Here is a 21862-nt window from a genome sequence, read left to right on the forward strand (position 1 = left end):
TATCTAGCTGATCTCCCGCTACCTGAAGTAGTCTCAGCCTGCTACTTCTCCCTGGATAAATTTCTTATTTGAGTTTTCTTATCTATCACTGACTCCAAAGACAATAAACAAATCATGTACAAGTTGGCAAAATGACTTGGGCAAAAGGACCCTAACTGTTAACCGGTATTTTAGAATACTAAAGGCTAGAAATTACAGTTGCAAATGTAACTTGCTAGCTCACCGGAGGGATGATAATGGACCTTTTGAAATGGATAAAAACCTAGATTCATTTAAGAAATAATATATAGATATAATGTAGAGCTGCTAGATGGACTTCATCACATCCAAGGCAGCAATAGAATTACTGACTTGGGAACTAAAGCAGATGTGTACAGCATGCCTGTCCACTCAGTACACTTAGGAGTGGTGATTATATTATTCCACTCTGATTAAAATTCAGGTAAGGATTATTGTTGGCCTTAAAAGAGCAGTTCACTAATAAAATCTCAGCAATTAATTGCAATGACCATTCAGAGAAAAGCGATCAATGGTGAAAGCTAGAAATGTATGTACCCTAAAAGAAGATTGTGGAGTACAACCAGGAAGAAGACATGTTTCCTGTTAATATCCCAAGTAGAGCCAATGGGAGAGAAGGACCAGAGAAGGATAAAGCCTACATTGTGCTGTATTGGCTAAATCACCTTTAACCCTTCCCCTTGTACCACTGTTAATGTGCCAATTATGTGCAATATTAAGGGAACACAGTTGAGTCTTTCACATTTCTCCTCTTCTGTTGGAGAAATTCTGATAGATACTTTCATGGCTGTGTGCTTTGAAGGCCTGGAGCTCTTTGATATACTTTACTCCCCCCACCTCCAAATGCAATTAGCTGTGCAGTTGTTATTGGCAACATTTGTTTCAAGAGAAGTATAACAGCAAGACATTTGCGGGGGGGGGGGGGGGTCTTAATATGAATAAAGGTGGTACTTGTGCAAGTTTGGAGTAACTCACAGAAAAACAGAGTAAAGAGAGAAAATGGGAATAAATTACAACCGTAGCCCAGAGGAAAATGACATTAACCAACATTTAGAAGTAATTTGTACTTGGAATAAGTCAGGGATACAGGAATTATTACCTAGATTTATACAACCAGTGAACTAAATGTAGACTAAATTATATTGTAACAATGTAATGAAAAAATGTAACTGTTCTAAAGTAGGCTCTGTATGCAAATGCCTTTCTATTATACACATCCAGTTCAGACCCCTGTTCTGTACTTGGAACCCATATACCCAACCTCCTAATTATAATCTCAATTTCGATGGTTTATGCAATTGAAGCTAAGTAGGTCTCAGGCTGAACCCTTGATCTTTCCCCAACAAATCTCTAAATGTCTCCATTTCTGTTATTCATGCCAGAAACCTGGAAATCATTCTTAGTAATTCCTTATTCCTTACCTCTCACATTTCATCCACCCTAAGACCAGTCGGCACTACCTCTAAAATATGTACCACAATCATCTTTCATCACCCTAATCCAGGCCACCATCATCTTCTGTCTAGACCATAATAATTGGTTGCTAGCTTGTATCCCCTTTTCCATTATTGACCTCCCTCCATTTTCCACGTAGCTGCCAGAGTTTTGTTTTGTTTTGTTTTGTTTTAATGTAAATGTCATCAGCTTCTCCTGCTCACAGCCTTTCAGTGCTTTCCCACAACTCTAGAAGACAACCACCTACCTCTAGAATCCCATGTCCTCCTTTAATCCATTGTTTGGTTATTAAGCAAAAATATTTAAGGTGAAGAAATTTATGAGATGATAAAACCCTGCTGTATTTATGGACTGATTCAGTGGTGAGGTATATAGAAAATTAATACAATTATATCCTATATTGCCTTTGTTTACATTTCAGTCTCTTATCTGTGGCCATATAGTAATCCTGTTAGTATCCATAGTCAGTAAATGAATACAGAAAATGTAACCATGAATTTACTATACTCTTCCAAGCATCTTTTATCTGACTGGTAACCATACTACCAAGCAAAACTGCTAATCCAGGCAGCACTATCGGGGAGTGGATTCTAATGAGTCCAGCATTATGACTTCAGCACTGATGCTGATTTCATGACCACCTGCATTCAGTTTGACTGAAAGTTGATGGCTTTGTGTATGTACACACTTGTGGACTTGATTCATTAGACTTCTTCTGGAAAAACCCAGTGAATTGCAAGAATATCTGTATCAAATCATATAGTCCCATTAATTTCCCTAATGAGTTCATGAACACGGTTCATGGAAAATCTGGCCACAATCACAAGAAGTACAGTCAAGGGGCGCCTGGGTGGCTCAGTGGGTTAAAGCCTCTGCCTTCGGCTCAGGTCATGATCCCAGTGTCCTGGGATCGAGCCCCGCATCAGGCTCTCTGCTCAGCAGGGAGTCTGCTTCCTCCTTTCTCTCTGCCTGCCTCTCTGCCTACTTGTGATCTCTGTCTGTCAAATAAATAAATAAAATCTTTAAAAAAAAAAAAGAAGAAGAAGTACAGTCAAAAAGGCTAACATTCTTTTAATATAGCATTATAACTTTATGACAGTGCTATCTGTGTGTTTTTAATTCTTTTCAGATAGCATGTGGAAGAAGGTATTCAAATGGCTTATCAACCCTTATAATATTTTCATACCTTATTAAGAATAAAATATACTAGTAGTAAGGGCATTGTTAGTACAAGAGCCATTAAATGGTTGCTCAGATAAAATCATTTGTGAATACTTATGCAAGAAGTAGGTAGTTGTCTTGGTGTGAAATGAACAGTGCTCATTTCTCACACCCAATTTATCAGAACTTTGGTGATATTGAATGTAGATGTTTCCCAAAAGTATTTGTCTTTGTGACTTTTTCAGTAACATTAATTATTATAGCTCAAAAGTAAACACACATACAAACTTATACTCAAAATTCCAAATTTTACAGTCTTGTCATTTCAGATTTCTTAAGATTTTGTGCTTTCTTGTCTTAGGCAACAAGTCTACATTCTCCATAGCCCTTATTTTTCTGTAATTCTACTGATTTATTTTTAAGACCTCCTGTTGTAATATTAAGTAGCCTCTTGTGACATGGTTCCCTTTTACCATCACTGTTCTAATTCCAAGGTGAGAAAAGAATGTATTACATAGATCTAACAAGTGAAGACATTAGTACAGGATTGTCATAAAAGATTTGTCAGCATTTGAAGGTTCTGGCAAGCTTTTCTATGGGAAATACCATTCTGGCCATTTACATAAAATCCCTACGGGAGGATAATTCAGTATAGCCCAAACTCAACTCAATAAAGGCTTGACTTGACCCATTAAAATCATTCCAGTTTGAGGCACAGGTGGGTGAAGGATCTTTTATTGCAAGGAAAACAACAAAGCTTAGAAAAAAAATTCTTCCTGATGAGAACAAACTATTCCAACAAGATTATATCCAGCATGGCTTAATAGAAGCTTCAGCTTGCATATGTGTTTCCCAATCCTGGCCTTGAGCTAAGACTGTCAGCAAGAGTAGGAGATTTCAGTTTGCTTTTTAGCCTTTGATTTAAAAATTTGCACATGCTGTTTGCTGCAGGCAGAATAACAGTTGGAGAAAGACAGCAGGTAAAAGAACTGTGATTCTTCACGGGTAGCTTGACTGTCCACTGCTCATGGTTTGGTGGTCAGGGTACAGAATTTTTATTGCAAATCAATATTGAGAGGGCTTGAGACTTCCCCTTCATCCTTCTTTACCCCAGTTATCCTCTAAGCATACCTTCCATAGTTAGTAGTAAGGTAGTACGGTGTGCAGTTCTTTTGTTCTTTTAGTTAAAAGGCTCCATCTTTTTAGTTTAAAAAAATGCATTCAGGCCGAGGACTTGTATAAATGTATAAGCCCAGACACTGGAACATGCTTAGTGAGATTTTCAGAGTTAAACACTCATACTATGTTTCTAAAGCAGTTTTCATGTATTCTTGGGGAAGTCCCACTGTTCTCAGCATCTATTCAGGCCATATTATGAATCCAGTTTGGAGAAACCGCGCCTTATCCCTAAAGGGCACACATTAGAGGGGCAAGTGATGGTTTTTGTGAACACATATTGGGGACATATATTTTTAAATTTTATTTAATATGGATTCTAGTTAAATTGTATTTTCTGTTAAGATGACTTTGTAACAGTTTTTTTTTTTCTCCTAAGAATGAGTCATTTTCTAATTGATTTTTGTATTATAGGAATTTTTTATTGGGGTGCCATTTACTAGTTATTTTCTTTAAAAGCCTAAGAAGCCCACAGTAATGAGCTTTTGCTGTAGTTATTATATATACACATTTGCTTCATTTCCGTGTAAATATCCATGTAAATATAATTTTCATATAAAGTGAAACTATTATAAATGCACTTAAGGAAGAATACAACTGTGCCTATTGTTCAGGCTGCTTGTAATGTCCTTTTCTTTTTTACATATGCTTTCTGGATGAGTCACTTTAATGTTGTGCTGCTCAGCGGATAATAATTCTTCAACTAAATATATTCAGTTAAGGAAAATTATGGTGCTTATAATCATGTTGGGGCCTATTCACATATAGACTTGCAAGAGTACACTTTTACTTGGCCTTTCTTAGAACAAAGATGTAAGAAGTGCTCACTTTGTCAGTGGGTAAAATTAATAGAAACATTTAATTTGGAGAAAAAAAATCCTCAAGTTCCTAGAAAAGCTTTTATATTTACATAAAATTACACATTCTGCACATGCTATAGAGAATGTCAGCAGAGTACTGTGATTTCTTTCCCTTAAATGTGTATCAGTTCTCTTATATAATATGTAATTGAAGAGTCTTTACATTTAAAATCTCCCTTAAAATATTGGTTTTATACTTTACTTTTATTAAAACTATGAATTAGAGCAGACCTCTCATTTACAATGTTTTGAGTAAAGATCAAGACACTCTCAAATATTTGCTTGAAGCCAAGAAAAAAGTCCATGTATATTTTTCAACTGAAGCAAGTAGATAAATAAGATTTGCTGGGAAAGTTTCTCCCTACATATAACTCAAGAGAGTATACTGAGCTTAAAATGTTATTTATGGAGTACAAGGAAGGAAGCTATAATAAAGAACTTGATAGATATAATTTAATTTTTTAGTGTTATAATTCAGATTCAGTAATTCAGTAGCAAAAATAATTCAGTAATAAAAATAATTCAGTAGTAAAAAATGAAATGAGAGAAAAAAATTGAAGTGCCACCAGACTGACTAATCAGTCATTGAAAATGCCTGTAGTGGAAATTTACTCAGATAGAAAATGTTTGCACTGTCATTAAAGATCCCCTAATTTATATTAGTGAACTAAATAATGGCAGGCACAAAAATATACCCTGAGTCTGAGATGATGCAGGAGACAAACATTTCTAACCCACTCTGGTATTTTATTGTTCTTGGAACTCTAAGTACTCTACATCTCCCACCACATCCAGTAAAAATATTTCAGATTCTCTCTTGCCTTTCTCCCCCTCAACCCCCTACACACATTCTCTCTCTCCTTCCCTCCTTCTCTTTCTCTCTTTCTCAATATTAGAAGTCATGGAGGCTAGAACCTAATTATTTTTTAAAGGTTTTATTTATTTGACAGAGAGAGAGCACAAGCAGGGGGAACAGCAGGCAGAAGGAAAAGCAGTCTTCCTGCTGAGGGAGGAGCCCGATGTGGGGCTCCATCCCAGGACTCTGGGATCATGACCTGAGCTGAAGACAGACGCTTAACTGACTGAGCCACCCAGGTGTCCCAGTTAGGGACCTAATTAAATAGTTAAATAATCAACACTGACTCCCAACTCTTAGGGCTGAAGCAAATGTACTGCAGGCAGGTAAACACATGTTAATTCTAATGCTCAAAATAAACCTAAACAAAACAAAAACAAAACGCTGTTACCTTTTATGCAAGAAAAGAAATGCTAGAAAGCCAAAATAACTATCTTGTAAATGTTGCAGAGGAATACAGACTACTGCACAGGTTTTAATTTCCAGAATTTTTTTTTTTAAATTTGGAACTTACTAATATCTCTAACAAATTGGGTGTTCATTAGTATAATTGTCACTAGTTCCCAGACCTAAAATTCCATGTACCCTGTAAAACCTACAAGCAGGAAACACAGTCTATATTTAGTCCTTTTGATTAGAAAGGAGATTAATACTGTATTAAATTAGATATTTAAAAATATTTTATACTTAATAAATTTAATAAATATTTAATAAAAATATTTGTTATTTTATTATTATATGTATTAAGATATTTAATAAAATATTATATTAAATATATTGAATTATATTAAATCAGGCCATAGTGTGGTAGCAACTACAAAATAACTGCTTTTTTTATTGTTGCTATTCAGATTATATCTAAACTGTTGTTTAATTCTTGGTGGCACATACATAGTAGGAATTTGTCTGCAGGAAGGTAGGGAAAAGAGAGAAGAATAGTGAAATATGAAATGAATATTTATAGATTACCTGTATGTACCAGGTATAAAGATAGAAGCTTTATATTCAGCAAATCATTTTACTTTAATAACCAGCTTTAGGGAAGGTATTATTATCTTCATTTTGCAAATCAGGAAATGAAAACCCAGAGAGAATAAGAGACTGGCTCAAGGTAACCCAACTTGTATTTGATATGGCAAAGATTAAAACCTAAGTGGATCTGACGCCTAAGATCATGCCTATCCCGTAATTTAAGTGACATGGTATGTACCAATGGGCACAGATTTAATTTAAGTTTCTGGCCTTCTAGGTCCTAGAGACATTGCTTTACATTTATAATTTCCTGAGAAGATATCACTGGGCTCATATCATAGCCTTGTTTAAGCTTAGTACACACCTCATACAGTTTTTGTATGGATTAGATGAGTTAATACATAAAACTAGTTAGAATAAAGTCTACACATAGGGGAGCTTGGGTGGCTCAGTGGGTTAAATCCTCTGCCTTCAGCTCAGGTCATGATCCCAGGGTCCTGGGATCGAGCACAGAATCAGCCTCTCCACTCAGTAGGGAACCTGCTTCCCACTCTCTCTCTGCCTGCCTCTCTGCCTACTTGTGATCTCTGTCAAATAAATAAATAAAATCTTTAAAAAAAAAGTATACACATAGTAAGTACTCACTGAATATTAGTTATTACTTAAGAGTTCAAATAATAACTAACCCCTATACCTTAGGAAGACTAGTTGTAGGAACTTGGGTTTTTGTAGCCTGGGCAGATTAAGAAGATGCAAGTGACCAGGTCAGGGTCGTAAGATCAAGCCCCACATTGGGCTCCGTGCTCAGCAAAGAGTCTGCTTGAGTTTCTTTCTCCCTCTAACTCTCCCTCTGCCGCTCCCACTCATTCTCTCTCTCTCAAATAAATCTTAAAAAAAAATAAAGAAGAAGAAGATGATGCAAGTGACATCTTTCCCCTAAAATAGGGAATAGACTTAATCAGTGTTGTTATGAGGCAACATGAAGACCAATTGGTAAGATATCAAGTAGGCAGATTTTGATTATAAGTAAACAAATTTTTCTAATTATATCAACTGTCAAAGGAATAAGTCACTTAGGGTATAATGAATCCTCTGTTCTGGATCTAATTTTTTTTTTCTGGATCTAATTTATATACCACTGTAGACCCACTGAGCATCTCTTTCCAGGCCACTCCCCACCTCCAAGCCTGGGCCACTTATCTTGCTCCCCATTTGAAATGGGAAGTTAACGCTACTGAAACAGGAGTTGGCCCTGATGGAGACAATCTGGGACTCTAAGAACCACCTGTAATTTTTGTAAAGCTATGGCCAGTTCAGTAACTTACTCCCTTATATTCACTTTCTTCCCCTTTCCTTCATGCCCGTTTCCCTCTGATTATACCCCACTTTCACCCCTAATAAGGCAAGCTTTGTCTTAGGTGCTATTTTCTAGGAATGTAGACCATGACACTGTATAACCTAAGTTTTTAAAATTTGAGAGGCTTGTTCAAATCCCTTTTAAGTTCACTTGTAAGTCTAAGATACTGTAATTCCATCGATTAAAGGATATACATTTTAAATAATTGTGTTGTTCATTTAATGTAACCATGAAATTACATCTGATCTAGAATCCTTGGATTATTACATCTCTGATATTTTATTTTCTTTTGTTTAGGCATAAATTACTAATTTACTAGAGGGAAAGACAAAGGAGCCTAGCAAAGGTGTCCCTTCCTTCCCTTCCTTATCCCAGTTCCTTACTTTCCTGTTTGTCTAAGCATCTCCTGCAACCCTGCACCTTTACATATTATTAGACATATTTCACCTTCCTGGTTCTTTTCCATTCTCACTAGTAATTGATACGGTAACTTCCAATCATGATTGTATCTAACTTCTGTATGCACATTCATTTGCAGAAGTAGGCATAAACTTGACGTATGAGTGAAATCATATGGTATTTTTCTTTCTCTGACTGACTTATTTCGCTTAGCATAATATTCCCTAGCTCCATTCAGGTCATTGCAAATGGCAAGATTTCATTCTTTTTATGCCTGAGTATTAGTGTGTGTGTGTGTGTGTGTGTGTGTCTTTTTTCTTCTCAAATCTAGGGTTAGGGTGTTATGGTTATGGCCAGGATTAGGGTTCGAGCCAGAAAACAAAACAAATAAGCAAAGAGAAAGAAAAGAAAGAAACAAAGCCAGAAATAAGACACTTAACTATAGGGAGCAATCTGATGGGTTAAATAGGTGATGGGGATTAGGGGGTGCACTTGTGGTGAGAAGCACTATGTGTTTTATCAGAGTGTGGAATGACTATATTGTACACCTGAAAATAATATTACACTGTACGTTAGCTAACTGGAATTTAGATAAAAACAAATTTTAAAAAGAAACTGAAAAAGTAGGCATAAATTTAAGTGTGAACCAAAACTTTTTGAAATATGCATATTCAGCTAACATTTGTTGAGTTTTATTTATGACAAATGCAGAGGTATAAGCAAAGTATTAGATATAGATACTTTCATTATGTAGGTTGAGGTTTTATAATGGAGGCTCTGTGTTTATGTGCACAAAACAAAAATTATAATCAAAGTGGAAGATGATCTGTGGAAGATCACTTGAACAAACAAAAGTGCCTATAAATGTTAGAGAATTTGGACTAGAATTCTGGAGAGACTTTTAGAGGATTTAGGATATGACATGTGAAATTGAGGAGGACAGATGTCTAGCAAATAGTGCTTTATTCAGAATTCAACTTGATTAAAAATATTGTCTCTTGTTATTTGAGATATCTAGACTTTTATGTGCATAGTACTTGCTTAGGCTATTTCTGTATTGAACAATCAGAAGATGAATCATTGTCACCATCCCATTTTTACTACTGGAATTACCATTTCTTCTAATGTGACCTAAACCTGGCCTTTGGGCACATTTTGTTTATTACAGAATGTTATGAGTTTATTACTTTTATGTAACCTACATGACATAACAAGTTGTGAATTTCATACCTTCAAAATTTTTCAGTCAGGCACAAGAAGAGAACATACCTTTTGAGTAATTTTTGAGACTCAGCTGGAAAAATGCAAGTGAAAAAAATCAGTTTGAAAGCAAGAGGAGGTTGCCTGGGTGGCTCAGTGGGTTAAAGCCTCTGCCTTCAGCTCAGGTCCTGATCCCAGGGTTCTGGGATCAAGCCCCGCCTTGGGCTCTCTGCTCAGCAGGGAGCCTGCTTCCCTTCCTCTCTCTCTGCCTGCCTCTCTGCCTACTTGTGATCTCTGTCAAATAAATAAATAAAATCTGAAAAAAGAAAAAAGAAAGCAAGAGTAAATAATTTCCTGCACAGCGAACAACTCATCCTTTAAAGCAAGCAATGACTGTCGAGCCATTAGTAAATTTTTGGCAGACTTCTCTGATAAAGAATCATTTTGAAGCTTGTCAGAGCTCAACAAGTGGAAGTTAATTGGAAAGTGTTATTTGAATTGACAGATTAATAGAAAAAAATTGTCTTTAGTGTTGGTGTTTGATTTTCAGTCTCTGAACTTCCATGTATATTTAAGGCAATTTCTCCTTCTTGAGTTATAAAAGTGTGGGTGTCAATGTGATGAATTTGTGTCAGAAGAGTCTGGCTAAAACTTGCCAGGAGGTTGATTTTGTCAGCCTCTTAAATTTTTCATTGCAATTCTGATATGCCTCTGTATGAGAACAAAATTTACTTAAAAAATAAAAAAAGAATTATAATAGTTCTCTCTTTCTGTTTCACAGTCCTTTAATGAAAAGAACAGTGTTTCAGAGCCTGGATTTAAAAATCAGTGTCACAGTCTAACCTACTAAATTCTAATACTTAACCTTGTCTTTTCAACTAGAATCTGCCAAATGCATTGATATTGATAGAATTGCCTTCATTTGTAGTTGGCAGTCATTCATTCATAGAGTATCTATAAAATAGTTTAAGATAAAAAGTACCTCTGCTAAGAGAGGGCATCATAAGAAATCTGGAAAATGTGCATGTATTTAGGAGCAGTTTGAATACAGTTTTTAAAATTATTGGTTGTCAATGCAGAGAGAAAAAAGTACAGATAATGTTAGGGGTAATTAAAGCAATTAATGATAGTGTTTGAGGGCACACTGAAGCTTTGTTGGTATGTATGTGCATATGTATTTCTGGGGTTTGCTCTAAATTCTCTTTATGTATCAACAGTAACTTTCACATCTCTATGCATATGAAAAGTACTAAGGATAAGAACTTTTATCATAGATGTTGGTTTATAAAAATCAGGATGTTTCAACAAAAGAAAAATATTCGAACCCTTTTTATAGTTTATATCATTTATATAGCCAAGAACATGTATCAACAAAGTAAGATCTCTTTGAACCTTGGTTTCTCTTTAATCTTCAAATTAGATTTTAAAGAATGAAATATTAGGAATTCCATCAATAAATTTAAATAGAAATGGCTTCATTTGAACTAATGGCTGAATAAAATGGTGACATTCTCTTATTAAACATGATTATTTGGTATATTATATTACACATTTTCACTGATGTCATGGAGAGTAGCATCGTCAAGAGCAGTAATTCAGAAAAATGTGAGTTGACTTCGTGGAACTATTCTGCACATTAGAAAATAAATGATACTGTTTTCTTTTAGTTGTTTTATGGAATAGTTGGTAAAATACTCTAAATACTTTGCACATTGTTCTTCAGTTTCAGCTCAAATTCTCAAGAGCAACCTTACAGCAATGGAACAACAAATTATTAATCTGGAACGTGACATCAAGAAATTCCCCGAAACAGAAAATCAACATGATAAGTTTGTGGAGAAGATGACAATATCCTTTATTTATTTAAGCATTTTGTTTATTAGTTTCTCTCTCTTTCTCTCTCAATCTCTGTCTCTCTCTCTCTCTCTCTCTGCCTGTGTGTGTGTGTGTGTGTGTGTGTGTGTGTGCGCATGCGCGCGCGCGCAAGTGCACACACATGTGTATTTACTGTGTGGTTCTAAACTTACCAGTCTATTCAGGCTGTCTGGGTGAGTTTGTGTATAGGCTGTTTTTATATCAGCAGCATAAATTTTAGTTGACAGTGTTTGGAACCGGGTAGAGTAGGCAAGGAAACAATTATATGAGGAAAAAAAAGGCCATTTCTCAAAGAAGCATTTCATTTAAAGGTCCACTAAATATGCAAGGTAAGTCTTATAAGGCTTGATTAAACCAAAAACAAAACAAACGATCCCCTTACGTAACCAGTTGGTTAAAGGAAATGATCACCATAAGATTTTTTGGTCAGGCACTAATTTTTTCCTCTTTGCATGTGTACAGGTATTTCCTGAGGGCACACATGAATATTAAAGGACAATTCAGAAAATGACTAATATCAGAAGACTGAAAGGATTGAGAAGGATAGGTAAAATGAATGCCTGGATGGATGGATGGATAGATGAATTGATGAGGAGATTATGTATTTAAATAAATTATAGAAGCTATCTATATAACATTAAGCATTTCCTTCTAAATAGATACCTTTAAGCCCCTATTTTATATACAGTACATTCTGATAAAACAGAAACATATGAAAGAAGAACTTGAGAAATAGCATTTAGATTGAATTATTTAATGTTAAATCTAGCATCTGAAGATAAACTACATTAGAGCTGGGTTGTTGTTTTTTTTTTCTATTTTGGTTTTCAGAAGTTAAAGCCATATCCTCCTCCTCTAGGTTTAAATAAACATCTTGAATTGCTGATTGATCACCATTTTATACCTCTGGAAGGGATTAAATACTGTAAATTCTTTATCTGATAATAAGCAAATTCTTCAACAACTATATGGAAGTCACCTTGTTTCAAGGTTAAATCTATTGCCTTTTTCTTCTGTGATATGCTTACTTTCCTGCCAAACTTAGAAATTACGGTACTTAACTCAAATTACTTGAGAATGGCAATTTAGATTTATGTGAAAAATGGTTTTCCATTCTAAGGCTTTGGGTTCATGAATTAATACTGTGTTTTATGTGGTCCGTTAGTGATGCCGAGTACTTTAATAGATAGGAATACTGGAAACATAAGTTTGTGGGTGACTAGAGGCAGGAAATCCTCAAAAATAACCTTGGATTGTATAACTTCCCTTATCAGGATACTTAATGTGAAGATTTAACTTTATGATTTAACTTTGATTAGATTTTCCTTGCTAATATGTCATATTGTCTTGTGGCTGAAAACACCACCACATCTTTCAGCTTTTGATTTTGGTTCTTGCCTCATATATTTGAATTTAATTCCTGATCCTCTTGTTCTTTTTAACATTTTCTTCTTTGATTGGCTTATGGCCACATAACAGCATTAAGGAGGCTTTGTTGCTCATTTATTTAAAAAAAAAAAGTAATTTCAGACTCATGAACTTGGCCTAGACTCTTTATTTTATTTCTGTCTTTATGCAGGTAATTAAGCACTTTAAAATGAAAATCCAGAGCCTTCTGTATCTGTATGTTACAGATGAATGGTTATTCTTCATTTAAGTGGCACTAAAGTGTGACTGTTTGTCCACAAGGGGATTGCAAATGATATTAAAATGTATGGGGCTCTTACTTTGCATATCATACTATTTTTGAAAAAAAAAAATGCACAGCAATTTATTTTAGGTAAAAAGTTTAGAATATTAAGTTGAGTTGGTTAAAAACTCCAGGTTAGGGGCGCCTGGGTGGTTCAGTCCTTAGGCATCTGCCTTAGGCTCAGGTCATGATCCCAGGACCCTGGGATAGCCCCTACATCAGGATTCCTGCTCAGCGGGAAGCCCGCTTCTCCCTCTCCCATTCCCCTTGCTTGTGTTCCCTCTCTCGTTGTCTCTCTCTGTCAAATAAATAAATAAAATATTTTAAAAATAATAAAATAAAAAGTCCGAATTAATGAGCTACGATGATAGAACTGTTGCTCAAATTATTCTTGCTATGGAAGACTCCATAGGCACCCATTGAGAGTTTTAATCTAGAAAATGACAAACAATATACATGATCTTTGTATGTATATATGTTATGTGAATTCTGTTGCTTAGTTAATATTTTTGTACTCTTCTGGCACTTCTGTAAGAGAAGGATATTTTAATTAAGAAAGGATGCTGTAGGGCACCTGGGTGGCTCAGTAGTTAAGTGTCTGCCTTCGGCTCAGGTCATGATTCCAGAGTCTTGGTATCCAGCCCCACATGGGGCTCTCTGCTCAGCAGGGAGCCTGCTTCCCTCTCTCTCTCTGCCTGCCTCCCTCTCTCTCTCTGCCTGCCTCTCTGCCTACTTGTGATCTCTGTCTGTCAAATAAATAAATAAAATCTTTTTTAAAAAAAATCTCAGGAACTTCAATAACATTAAATCACCACCTTTCTAGTGCATGCATGTAAAATATAATCAGATTTAGAAAGGATAATCCAAAACTTTTTAAAGGAAATGTCAAAAAAAAATTAACCAAGGAAGTTAAAAAAAAAAAAAAAAAGAATAAAACCTCTTCTATGAATGGAGTGGCTCAGGCTAATTTCTGCATCCTAAAAAATAGCCAATAGCTTTAGAAGGAACCTTATCACCTCTGTCTCCCTTTCTCTATCCAATATTTTGGTTTTTCTGACTCAAAAAATTAGATGGAAAGAGTAAACAAAACTGATTTTATAAGGAAACGAAACAGAGGGAAATGTGGGGAAATTGTCTTATAAATCTAGCAAGTAGGGAGGTTTTAGGATCAAAGGGGATGATCTATTATGGATATAACACCACTATATATATATATATATATATATATATATATATATATATAGAAATGCACATTGTTCAAAAACCTAAATAACCATGTAGGGAAGTTATTGCTATTACCCTGATTTTTTAAAAAAGCAAAGTTCTTGGTATTCTTCATGGGCTTATGCTTATTATAATATTGGAAGTTGTAGTTCACTTGTGCAGTGAATTAAAATAGAATCTATATTCTTTTTTACTAAGTTTAAAAATGGTAATATTCTCATTTATTGAATGTTTCCTCTGTATTAGACATTCCTAACTTTATATATTTGAACTTTTCAAAAATGTTCTTATTTATTAAATGAGGAGTATTTTCCATATCTGATGCTAAAACTGACCACCATTATGCCTGTTTCATTGTTTTAAGCTTGAATAGTGTCAGAATAACTTCAACAGCTCATGAAGTTATTTGTAATAGCCCTGTTTGGTTTTTGTTTTTTTTTTAATAAACATATATTTTTATCCCCAGGGGTACAGGTCTGTGAATCGCCAGGTTTACACACTTCACAGCACTCACCATAGCACATACCCTCCCCAATGTCGATAACCCCACCCCCCTTCTCCCAACCCCCCCCCCCCCAGCAACCCTCAGTTTGTTTTGTGAGATTAAGAGTCACTTATGGTTTGTCAGCCCTGTTGGTTTTAATTCATTAATTTCTAGAGGCTTCTCTTTTTCTCTTTGAAGGTTACAAGAAATTATATACTCTACGTGTGTGTTTGGCTCCTATTGCTAATAATGGTGGGGTGAGGTTCAGAATCACACCTGAAATCACATTCTCAGAGGTTTGAAAAATAGCCCATACTAAAAAGAGATGAGAGGGAACACTGTGAATGGACTGCTAACCAATCCTTAGGACTGTTCTCTGATTTGACATTATTTGTGGGTTCCAATTTTTGCATTTGTTTTTTTCTTCTTGACCAGTGGTGTGACTGCACAAGAGTCTTTCTTGCCTTTTTTTAAAACAAAGCATCACTTTTACTTACTGCTCCTTGCTTTTTCTGACAGGAAAGAACACCATTCTTAAAAGAGGGCTTCTTAGACTTTTAAATATGTGTTGTGATTTATTCTTCACATCTTAAACTGTCTAAAAAGCATATTAACAACAATGTTGACCTTACTGCTTATATCCTGTTGACAAATTTCTTACCACATTTACTCACATAGATTTTGTCAATGACGGTGCTGTCTATTGCCCAAAATCAGCTTAGCTTTTTGATTGACTGCTGGATAAATCATTTCACCAACTGGAGGGCAGGGAGTGTGACTCAGCAGCAGGGCACCTTTAACAAGTTGACAAGAAGAGCTAACAGAATGTTAATCACATTAACACCTGTCAACTATCCACTCCCAGGATTTCCCCATAGTAGGAAGGAAAGTCTTTTGAAGTAGTTAAAAATTTTATTCCACCTTCTTTAGTAAGAGACTTTTTTCAAGATGAAAAAAAAATCCACAGTTATTATTCAACCACAGTAATGTTAATCACATTTGAAAACATGCCAGTAACAGGTTTTAGTGAGATAATGATTCACACTTTGTGAAGTAAATGCTGTGTAATCACCAAAACAAAAACAAAAAGAAACATCAAAAGCTAACTCCTCCCCACTTTTTTCATATGGATATAGTAATCCAGACTGTTTTCTAGCTCCTGAAGAAAAATGGAGAACTTTAGACTAGGCTGGAGGGAATTTCACTGGATCTGACTCTTTCATTACCTCCAAATTGCCTGCTGGTCTCAAACTCAGAAAATTAGGAAGTTCAAAGCAACAAAGCAAACTTTTTTATGAGACCGCTCAGGGAGAGAGGGTCCAGGATTAAATCAACCAACCAACCAACCAACCAACAAATGAACGTGGTCAGTAATGGAGATAATGCATACACTGAAAAGCAAATTGTTTTAGGAAACCACGTAGGGAAAATAACTGCCTTTTGAAAAAAGGAAGATAGTTACCATTCTTTGAAATACACACTCTTCATAATAGTATCAAGTCTTTTAATTATTTGTGCCTTGATTTGAAATAGAAAGTATAATCAAATATAATAATAAAAGTAAAAGTGATAATAAAATAGTAATAATAGCAAACTGTTTAGGGAATGTCATGTGCCAGTCACAGTGCTAGGAATATACACACAAATATGTACACACACACACAGACACACACACACTCATACACAAAAAATCTCAAGTAATGTCCAAAGCAATCTTATGAGGTAGGTACTACTATTAAAACCACTTTAAAATATCTAAAGATTGAGTCTACAGAGGTTCAAAGATTGAACCACATGTGTGGGATCACACACATAGTAAGTCTAGTTAATGAGAGGCAGGATTCAAATCTTGATTTTTCAGACTCTAAACCTTGTGCTCATAGCCATGATATTGTGTAGCCCTGGAATCAGAAAACTTTATAAATCTGAGATAAACTCTACATTTGTTCACTGTGGAACTATTTATTGTTTCCTTTCCAGTCTCCCTCAAATGGGAGAAATTTTCTTTTGGGAAGGTTTGTAAAGTAAGTTAAAAATTAGCTGCTCACTTATACCATCTTCTCTAAAAAGCCTTCCTTAATCATTGCAATAAAAAAAAAAATTTCCCTATCCCTGCATTCTCATAACATCTTAAGACTCTGATTATTATACTTGCTAGCTTACTTACTCTCTGCTTATATGCATGTCTGTTTTGCACACTGGGTTATTAAGTCTTTTGAGATATAGATTCTTACTCACTTTTGAGTACTCTGCAATAAACCTGGCACAATGCATTGTAGAAAGTTATCTTAATAAATGTTCTACAAGTAAATAGAAAGCATTAGCTTCTTATCCTGTCATAACTTCAGTTTGACAAAAGAACAGAGTCTAAAATGTTTCAAATATTACTCCTTTGTTATGTTTTAATTTAAAATGAAGATATTAAGAATTATCTCTTAGATGGAAGTCACATTTTAAGAAACTTTCTGAATGGAGCAGGTGTTTTTTAGGATCTGTCAGGACAAAAGTTTTCTATTAGAACAGTCTTGCTTGTTTGAACTTCAGCCCAAATTTACCTAGACTATGAGCTATCTATTTCAAACTTTGTTTAGGGAATTGATAGACACTTGGTTCATGATGCTAATGGTGAGAAGAGAATATACTGCTCAGTTTAAAGGATGCATAAATCCTTTTAGGCCACTAGAGACTAATCTGGGAAAACCATCTTTTCAGAACATAAAATGGGATAGATTTTGTTTGAAAGAGTTAATGTACCCCCCCAATCTGACAAATTCTCATTATTCCCACCAGAAGCTAAGTTTTAAGAGATTACAAGTTTTTCTGTAAGATTTATTAACATTGAGCAGGGATGATGGTTTTTTTTTAAAAGCTTAAAAAATAAATAACCCAATATAGTTATGTTTTTTGGATGTGCATTGTACTAAATAACAGGTAACATACAAATGTGTTTATACACACACATACACACACACACACATATATATATATATATATATATATATATACATATATATATAATTTAAAGCCATTTTGGTATTTACAAGAGCATAAATTGGGTATCATAGCATGAATCTATGAGTTCATTTCCTTTTGCTTTGATTTAAAATTTACTAAAACTTTATTTTCATTTAAGAAAGGCATGTATAGTGTGTTGAATATGCAGTTTATAGACAATTAAAGTGATATTAGTATAACTATTCAAGTAATATACTCCTGTAGTAAACTCTCAATCATGTACTATTTTTATAATGTAGAAAAATATATCAGTGTCTTTACCTATAATAGAAATCTATTTAGTTATTTATAATTAGGATCAGTTTGAGATAGAGTTTATGAAAATTACAGCAAGTAAACTTAGGTTTTCATTGAATATTTCCAGCTCTTTTCTACTGCTTTTAAACTTCAATATATAGGAGATGAATTAGCTTTATAACATGACTACTAAAAAACATGCAAGAAAAAAAAATAAGTCAGTGTGTTTAGTAATTATGTGTTACAAAGGTAAAAAAGGAGAATAACCAATTTCATTGTTCTAATTCATTAGTGAAGTTAGAAAGATAAAGAAATATGTGACCAACATCACTGAAATTACCCAATTGAATTTTGATGAGAATGGAAAATCAATGAAAAATTAACAAAAGAACTATAGAAAAGCTTTCCAAAATCATCAGTGAGAAGAGGAATATGATATAGTCACCAATTGATGTTTGGGTAAAAAAATGTCATGAGTAACAGTTGAAAATGGTTCTGAGGGGTGAAGGTATCAACCCCTCTGTACCTCATCAAAAGCAAACATTTAGTAAATGTCTTTTTCAGGGCTACTAAGGCATTATCAAATTTATGCACAGAAAATCTGTTCAATTACTGATCTCTAGATTCTTTTATCATGGGACTGATTTGAAACCTAAAGAGATCCTATTCTATTTTACACACTGTTGAGAAATACTCTGCCCATTCTATTTGCACCATATATATAAAAGTACCTTCAAATTTTAATGTTCTATACAAATGCAAAGCGTTTTTATTCATCCATTTGAATTAAAAGACACTTTGACTGAGTAACAATAGACCTAAATTCTGGTTTTAGTCTTTGCAAACTTAGGAAAAATCTTCTGTTGTCCCATTTATAAAACGGAAACAGTAATAATTGCCTTGCCTACCTTGCATATGTTGTTATTAGGACTAGGTATAATGACTTTGACACTTATCTTATGATTTATGCTTTGTAAAATGGAAAAAGCATACATAAGGTATAATTTATCATTCTGCCCTAAACCTCACAAATGAGAAATAAAGTATTTCCCCCCAGGGAAAATCTTTATCTAGAAACATGGTCTGCTTTTGTCCAACTTAATTTTATCTTTTTTTTTGTTTTTAATCTAAGTTCTAAATTCCTTTTTTAAAAAAAACTGAAGACCAGGTACATTCTTTAAAATGTAGTGAATGACTATGGAGGAAGTAGTATGCTTATGCTATTCCGAGGGTATCCAGATATTAGGTATTAAATAAATCTCTATGTTTTTCACACTGGTAGAAGAGAGAAAGAAATAACAAATGGAATTTGAAGATACTTGAATACTCCATGAAAGATGACACATTAAATGCTAGGGTACTTAGCAAGTAAGATTAAAATGTATTTCCTGCTTTCAAGAAGAAATGTAGGGGCGCCTGGGTGGCTCAGTAGGTTAAGCGTCTATCTTCAGTTCAGGTGATGATCTCAGGGTCTTGGGATTGAGCCCTGCATCGGTGGCGGGGAGGGTGTCTCTGCTCAGCTGGGAGCCTTCTTCCCTCTGTCCTACTGCCTGCCTCTCTGCCTTCTTGTGATCTCTCTCTGTCAAATAAATAAAATTTTTAAAAAAAAGGGATATAGTCAGAGAGGTAATACAATTGATAGAGGTGAGACTATAACAAACAATAAAAGATGATTTCATTGTTTAATGAGTATACCTTAGACTGAAAATACAATAGTATTTTCAGTATTCCTTCTCCTCTTTTTGGTCAGTGAGACAGCATTTTGGCTTTAACTACACTTGGAAATTAACATGGTAACTTCATTATTTTGTTGGAAATGTGTTCTCAACCCAAGCAAGTGATTCAAAGTTAAGTATGGAAATACATTCCAAAGCCAGATGGAAATTACTTGTATATTATCCTTTATTTTCCATTAACTATCTCCCTTAGCATAGACAATTAAGAACTGGCTTTACCAACAATTCCCTAGGTTTAGTGAGCATATATTAAGCAGCTACTGCAGAACCTAGTAGTATAGTAGGTACTACTGAACTGAAGCATAGAAATGAAGTAAAAAATATTCTCTCTGCTCCGAAGAAGCTTAACATTTCGTTGAGAGCACATCTGTGAGAAGTCACTAAAAGCTTAGTGTTTTATAAAGTTTAGTTATGTGGTATTGGTTATAAATGCACTAAAAGTTAACCAAGTAAATGAAATTGTTTTGATCAGCTTCATAGAGGAGATAAGATTGAACTCCTGCTGATATACAAGCTCTCTGTGTGCATAAGTTTACTGTGTTGGGTTTTCTAATAATCATCTTTTGTACTACAGTTGCCTGGCACATACTAGGGCTCAATATGTCTGGTGAATAAATAAATACATGATTTGCTCTCTGCTAATATTTTACCTCAAGAATATTGAGTATTTTATAGAAGTGGTTGTTAAAAATACTACATACTCTCAGATCATCCAAATTGTGATGCTGTTAGACTTTAAAATTCATTTAATGTCTTATTTAAATAAACCCTCCAAAAGTCCCACCCATTATGTCTGATTAGATAAATATTAAAATGATTTTTGCATTCCAGGAACTCACCCAAAGGAGATTGTATTCTAGGATGGGCTTGAAGGAGGATCTAAATTTAAGATTCGAGGGGATAAACTACATATTACAGACATTTTTATATTTAAAAACAAAATCTACCCTTTATTTCCTTTCAGTGATTCCCACATAATTCAATTAGATATCTAAAATTCACATTGCATGTTAAAAAAATAATTAATTGGAGCGACTTGGTGGCAGAGTTGGTTTTTTAAAACCAGGGCGTTTTTTAAAAAAATAGTTTCTATTAAAATATAATGTATTATTTGCCCCAGGAGTACAGGTTTGTGAATCATCAGGCTTACACACTTCACAGCACTAACCATATCACATACCCTCCCCAATGTCCATAACCAACCATGCTATCCACACCCACCTCCCCCCAGCAACCCTCACTTCATTTTGTAAGATTAAGAGTTTCTTACTGTTTGTCTCCCTCCCAATCCCATCTTGTTTCATTTTTTCCTTTCCTAGCCCCAAACCCCCACTCTGCCTTTCAAATTCCTCATGTCAGGGAAATCATAAGATAAATGTCTTTCTCTGATTGACTTATTTCGCTCAGCATAATACCCTCTAGTTCTATCCACGTCACTGCAAATGGCAAGATTTCATTTCTTTTGATAGCTGCATAGTATTCCATTGCGTGTATATCAGCATATATATATATATATATATATATATATATATATATATATATATCTCACATCTTCTTTATCCATCCATCTGCTGATGCACATCTAGGATTTTTCCCTAGTTTGGCTGCTGTGGACATTGCTACTATAAAACATTCGGGTGCACGTGTCCCTTCGGATCACTACATTTGTATCTTTAGGGTAAATATCCAGTAGTGTGATTGCTGGGTCGTAGGGTAGCTCTATTTTTAACTATTTGAGGAACCTCCATGTTGTTTTCCAGAATGGCTGCACCAGCTTGAATTCCCACCAACAGTGTGGGAGGGTTCTTCTTTATCCACATCCTCCCCAACATCCGTTGTTCCCTGACTTGTTAATTTTAGCCATTCTGACTGGTGTGAGGTGGTATCTCATTGTGGTTTTGATTTGTATTCCCCTGATGCCAAGCGATGTGGAGCACTTTTTCATGTGTCTGTTGGCCAGAATATATGAATGAGAGAATAAAATACTAAAAGGGTGGCAAAGACCCCAGAAAATAGTATGCTAACCAAATTAGAAGAGGTCCAAAACCAGAGAGAGAAGGGGGGAAAATAAACTAAAATTAAAAAATAAAAAATAATGTGTATATACTAGACTGGTGAATAGAACAGAGCCACCTACTTGATTTGGG

The 21862-nt window shown here is 34.8% G+C and overlaps 1 protein-coding gene across 2 annotated transcripts in view; it reads left to right on the forward strand.

Moving 5' to 3' along the window:
• LOC111159173 (diaphanous related formin 2) overlaps positions 1 to 21862 on the forward strand; it is a 1005724-nt gene that overhangs the window by 637463 nt on the left and 346399 nt on the right. For both annotated transcript variants that reach the window (XM_022521608.1, XM_022521609.1), the window contains one exon: positions 11178 to 11302. In XM_022521608.1, the coding sequence (XP_022377316.1) occupies positions 11178 to 11302 (125 nt within the window). The remainder of the gene's footprint in view (positions 1 to 11177; positions 11303 to 21862) is intronic.

This window comes from Enhydra lutris, unplaced genomic scaffold (assembly GCF_002288905.1).
Source record: "Enhydra lutris kenyoni isolate GAN:26980312 unplaced genomic scaffold, ASM228890v2 scaffoldscaffold67, whole genome shotgun sequence".
In the NCBI taxonomy this organism is placed as follows: domain Eukaryota; kingdom Metazoa; phylum Chordata; class Mammalia; order Carnivora; family Mustelidae; genus Enhydra; species Enhydra lutris.